The 6,592-nt window shown below is 34.1% G+C and overlaps 1 protein-coding gene across 1 annotated transcript; it reads right to left on the bottom strand.

Annotated features, from left to right (window-relative positions):
• Positions 1-3,387: 3,387 nt before the first annotated feature.
• Positions 3,388-5,582, bottom strand: fd102C (forkhead domain 102C). The gene has a single exon (XM_065514673.1). It carries the CDS (start codon positions 5,539-5,541, stop codon positions 3,388-3,390), a length of 2,154 nt encoding a protein of 717 aa, XP_065370745.1. The 5' UTR covers positions 5,542-5,582.
• Positions 5,583-6,592: the final 1,010 nt, after the last annotated feature.

Genomic DNA, 6,592 nt, shown 5'->3' with positions numbered 1-6,592 from the left:
AGTCATTCAACTTTATTAGATCTGATATATTAATACGAACAAATTAAGAGGAATCTTGTAAATATTTACAAAATATTTTACAAAGCTCTAAAGTAGCAGTGTTTTTAGTATTTAATTTAAATTCTTACATACGCAAATATGCATATGAAAATATGAATGTATGTATATGGCAGACTGAACCGAATAAATTTAAATATAATCAAATAAATTTGAAGAATGAATCATACAGACCAGACCCATCAGCATATTGTCTAATATATCAAAGCTATTTGAGAAGATACTTATGAACAAGTTGTACCCGATGTTAGTTGAAAACAATTGTATTCCGACTCATCAAGTTGGATTTAGAAGAAAATACAGTACTATCGAACAAACCCATAGACTTGTAAATATTGTTACGTTTTAACCTTTTCAAAACGCTGGTTTATTTCCTTTAAATAAACCGGATACTTTTCATTGCAAATAAAAGCCGTTTAGTAGTTTGAAAATGGTACCAACTCTTTATTTATTCAATTGTACAACAACAACAGAATTAAACAGTCACTCAATGTTTTTTATACACGTTTGTAAATTCGAAGAAATACAGACACAATTTATAATGTACTCGAATTTACTTGAAAAACACAACACACTTTAAGGCACTCAGTTGATGTTTATTCGAAAAGCGTCTCTGATAAACTGACTCAGGACTGCAACCTCTACCACTATTTATAACACTGCCATCTGCACTCTAGATTGTTCTTTAACTGTCAAAATTCGAATATTCTAGATCTTACTAATACATACGCCATTTGTGGTGTACTTTCTACAATGTTCTTTAACTGAATATTCGAATTCGAATACAGTGTTGCCAACTTACGATCAATGGTCAACTGAAAGCTTTTATTTAATAATGCCCACAGATATGTTACAGTTTGCTATTACAGCACTGTTATTTGAAAGCATTATGCTACTTTAAAATCAGTCCTTAAAATCGTTATATTTGAATTCAAGTACAATTTTGTAACAATATTGTAAGAAAGAAAAGAAAGATTGTTCCGCTCTCTTCATCGATATATCTCAAGCATTTGCTCAAGTATGGCATGACGGTTTAATATATAAATTGAGTCAAAATTTACCAGCTAACACACTGGTCGAACATTTATGGTTAAAGAAGGTGACTTTTTAAGTACTCCACAACCCATTGAATCTGGCGTCCCCCAAAGCAGTATCTTGGTACCCTTTATATATTTGATATATTCGTCTGATATACCAACTAAAAATCGCACTCATACATCAACATTTGCTGATGATACTGCTATTCTGAGCGTTCATGAAAACCATCAAGAAGCCTCTCGTTACTTACAAAATCACGTATATGAATTAGAAAAATGGCTGAAACAATGGCAAATTAAAGTCAACGAGCAAAAATGTACACATATAATATTTACATTGCGTAGAGAATCATTTCCCCCTATTCATATCAATAACCAAACAATAATTCAACAACCGGAAGTTAAATACCACGGAATACAGCTCGATCGTCGCCTTACATGGAAAACTCATATAGATGCAAAGTTGACTCAAATGAAATTGAAATCAATTCAAATTAATTGGCTTATTGGCAGAAACTCTACGCTTAGTGTAGATATGGTGTTATCGCATACAGCTATGGACACCACCTCAGCGTCAAATGTAGAAAAGATCGAAAGACGTCTAAACAAGTTTCTAAAAATTATCACAGTTGCCCCCTGGTATATGAAAAACGCGAATATACTCTTGTAAAAATTGAGATCACGAAAAATGTAGAAAAATATTTAAAAATAACTTGAACTTCACCCAAACCCATTGGCCCGCAACATATTAGATAACCGTGGCCACACTCGATTAAGAAGGAGGGACACAGCAGACCTAATCCAAAGACTAGATGGAATAATGCCAATTTAACCAAAACAACCATGAATACAAAATTTGTTCGTCCGGCACTGGCTGGACTAATTAAATAATAGTTATTAGATATAATAGGGATGGGCAAAATATATCGATATATCAAAATATCGATATTTAGAAAAAAAATATCGATATATATCGCCGATATTTCAAAAACCGATATATCGATTCTTATTTACGTGTATCGTTTTCGATATTTTTAAGAGTTCCATAAATGTTTGTCGTTTTTATCATATGGTTTTTAAACTGATGTGAAGAAAACGGGATTTTTTCATAATTTTTTAATGTGGTTTTTATATGATCGAAGATCGAAGATATAAAACGTATGGAAACACAACAAATTGAGGCAATAATAAGACAATAATTAAATCATTTATTTTTTTTATATATTTAATTGGCGAGCTGACAGTATTTTTAAGTTTTACTTTGTTTTTCTTGAATTTTTTTGTTTCTATTGTATTTTTAATTTTGAATTAAAAATTCATGTAAAATCGTCGTACTTATGTTGGTATGAGTATTTAATTTTTAAATTTGGTATATTTTAAAATTTTTAGTAACTACGTTTCGATATATCGAAATATCGATGTTTTTAAAAAATATATATCGATACTGTTCAGAAATATCGATACGATATATATCGATACATTTTTTCCATTTGCCCATCTCTAAGATATACGATTTTAACCCTTATTGTTAGTTCATTAAATAATGAAGCTACAATAATTTTTTTTTCTTTTCATATTTTATTTATTGTTCAAATCTTAAATCTAAATTTTAATTTTTATTTACGTCCCACCACAGTTGGACGAAAAATTATGTTTAATTTATAGATCCTATCATCAGCGCAGGTCTGTTGTATTCATTCTTCTTAGTCGGATGTAGCCATTACTTCTCATTAATGTTCGTGTAAGTGGGTTAGGGTGAACTTCTAACTTTTTCAATAAATAAATGAAAATAAAAAAAAAAATTATTTTAAAAAACGAAATGAAAATATTCAATTGTAATTCTATATTTTTAAAATTATATTATTTGAGGGTCAAAGACGTCTTAGAGGAACAGAAACTAGCTAACCTAACCTATGTACTTTTTTGTGATATTGCAGTAACATTACTTTATTGTAAATTTCGAAATAGAAATAATTTCAATACGAAAAAAATGTATATTTTTAGAAAGATAGTAAAGTCTGTAGTAATTTAATGCGAAACGCAATATTTAATAAGGATTTGTTTGCGAAAACTAAAAAAAATATTAAAATTTTCACTTTGTAAACACATTTATAAACTTCAATGCCAATGAGGAATAGGTTCATAACATGCTTCAAGCTAGTATTTATTTGGCTTTGCCAAATTTTCAGAAAATAAATCAGTAATTTATAAAAATACCTTGGAACACAACGAAAATTAAACAATTATAAATGAGTTTGTTTATTGTTTCTGTTTTTTTTTATTTTAATTAAGTTTAATCTATGTTGCCAACAATGTTAGCTGATGGTAGAGAGGAATTTATTCTAGCGGCGGCTGCAGCCATATATGTGCCGTAATAGCGGCCAAATAAATTGTGGGCATCAGCATTCATTGGCAGTTGATGATGAGACTGATTCTGGTGATGATGATGATGTGCTTGGGCATGCTGAATATCGTTGGTTGATTCCAAAGATTGCGATGAGTCTAAGATATGAGGAGCAGGTTGTGGCGATGTGTTTATTCCAGTATTAATTATTTGATGGTGATGAGACGCGTGTGTCATTATTATACTAGAACTATCTTTAAATATATTGGAGATATTTTTGTTATCAATACTGAGATAAGTGTCCTCTTGATTATTATTGTTGTGAGTGCCACTAAATTCGGATTCATCGCCTTCATTGGTGTTGTCGTGTTCATCGTCTCCCTCATGATAATTTGGATCTTCATCACATTCATCTTCTGGTTCATAGTCATGGACCCTTATCAATTTTTCATCTTCTGTAATTTTACAGTGATTCGAATTTAAACGCAACGAGTGTTCGTTTTTAAATCTTCGAATACAGTCCGATTCATCATCATCGTTTTGGCAATGAGAGGCACTGTGGCTGCGACTATGGCTATTGCTATTATTGCTATCCACTTCATCATCATGCTCATGGTAATCTGCCTCTATGTCCTCATCTTCGCTGGCATCCACAACATCAATATCCTCAATATCTAGATCATTTGTAGCGGGATTCCCATCTAGTATTTCCTCGTTGCTGGGCGAAGAAGGTTTAACATCATCGGTCTCGCTTTCACTTGTATGTTTCCGAATGTATTGTTGTTGCTGCTGCATCTGAAGTTCACGTTTGTTGGAGTGGTCGGGTGCTAAAAGAGACGCCACATCAAATTGTCGCTTGCGTTTTTGGGAGAATATCTCGTTTATAACATTGGCCTGGACATTGGTGGCGGATATTGAAGATTGGGAGGAGAGTAGGCTTGGTGGTTGTAGTATGGAAGTATCTGATGAATGATGGTGGGAATTGGGGGCAATTAATTGTTGACGTTGATGGTGCTGATGTTGTGTATTACCGCTATGGCAGAGAACTGCCGCCGCCGCAGCTGCTGCTGCATAATGCTGAGGCCTATACGTAAATATTTGACCCATATAGGAGGCGGCAGTAGCATTTGTCGCATGAGATCCAGCTTGCGGATGCTGGGGCTGTTGCCGATGATGTTGAGTAAAACGCCATCCAAAAGACTGGGCTGCGCTTGCCAGTGGGGTTATAGTGCTACTGCCCATTACAATGTGTTGGAATGAAGGGGGTGAGGGTGACGTCAAATCCATGGCTGGTGGCGGGCTCGGTGAATCTGTGCCATTATCATCAACAGCTAATCCCATGTGCTTGCGTACTTTGCGCTGAGCCTTGCGACGACGAAAGTCTCCCTTTCGAAAGTCTTCCATATTAGCAGGATGTATGGCCCAGTAATGACCTTTTCCATTGGCACTGCGACCGGACTTTATAAAACAATCGTTTAGGGACAAATTATGGCGTATGGAATTGCGCCAACCAGGACCACGCGTGCGAAAATACGGGTAGTTATCCAAAATGTACTGATATATATCAGACAACACCAATTTTGTCTCAGCACTGCTGAGTATGGCCATTGCGATTAAACCAATGTAACTATGCTGGGGCTTCGGCTCTTCCGGCTGAAAGATGCGCTGTGGAAACAACGACATTGAGGCTAATGCCAAGCGATTACTGGTGGGACATTGGGCTAACGCGGCTGGAGATCTTCCCATATGACTAGTGGCTGCAATTAAATTTCCGGCCGTAGTTGCACATAAATATGACGACGGAGGTGGTGGTCCCTGTCCTGATGTTGTATAGTTCGAACCGTGTATTGTGGGACCATTTACCGTTGTCGTCGATACTGTAGTTGTCGAGGCATATGCTGCCGCCGCTGCCATAGCAGCAGCCGCTGTATATGGTGGACCTCTTAAACGTTCCATATTTAAAGCATAATTGTATAATTGTAAACGATATTGTTCCAACGTTGCAGCTGTATTGCACGATGTTATGCCGCCGCTAATAGCAACTCCGCCACCATTGGCAACCCCAGCTGAACCACCGTTATTATTGTTATTATAAAGCAGCATATTGCCGTTATTTGTAATTGTCGTGGTTGAAGCTGCTCCTGCTGTTGATGTTGTCACCATTATTGTTCATACAAGTGTCTAGCAATATATTTATCAAAACCAATTTATGCGTTATTGTTAACGTTTTTATTGCTTTTTATGTTTAAACACACTTTCAAATTTATTTATATTTCTAGTCTTTTTTATTTATATATTTATTTATTTATTTATTTGTTAATCTATAATTTGTAAAATACTGTGCACTGTTAACGGATTATTGAAATTTAAAATTTGTGTGTATGTTTGATTTTTTATTTATTAATCTATAGTTGTAATCTATAATTGTTTCTTATTCTGCTTGCTAGCCGTCGGATTTTTATATTAGAAAAACAGATCAGTAGGGTAATATTTAGTAAAGGTAGTTGTGCTGAAAGGGAATTTTAGTAGAAACGATAGCTAAAGGCACGTTCACCATTAAAAAATCGACATATCACTTATCAATGAACCAATATTTATTTCAATAAACATGCTTCAGTTTAGAAACTGTCTCAATATAACATAATTCTATATGAAATAAGAAAGTATTGCAAATAGTGGCCAAATATTTCATTAATGTGAACGTACCTTTAGTGGTAACGGCAGCCTACCTTGGATAAAACGAATTTCCATTCCTAAGTAAGTATGCTAAGTTACAGTAAAATGATATTTCAAGTCGGAACTTTGGTAGCCCAGTGAGGTCACACAAGTAGTAATAAATCTGAATTTTCTAAGCTACTTGTAATAAAGCAAGTGGGAACGCAAATAAGTTCAGTTTAAAAGATATTTAAGTTTAAATTTTGACATTTTCGTTTTGTACTATCTCTTTATTTTGTTTTTCTCAAATGTTCAAATATTTTTCTAAAAACCTCCCTCCTCATACTTCTAATAAATTCCTAAATAACACATAGAAAGTTTATTGGCAATATCTTAATCCGCCTAGTCGTGAAAAATAACAAAGGCCTACAATGATTTTAGTGCCGCCAAAACTAGAACTGATTTTAAGATTATTCCTTAGAAGCATAATATTTTAGAT

The sequence above is a fragment of the Calliphora vicina genome, chromosome X (assembly GCF_958450345.1).
Source record: "Calliphora vicina chromosome X, idCalVici1.1, whole genome shotgun sequence".
NCBI lineage: Eukaryota > Metazoa > Arthropoda > Insecta > Diptera > Calliphoridae > Calliphora > Calliphora vicina.
This window is presented reverse-complemented; position numbering and strand designations above follow the sequence as displayed.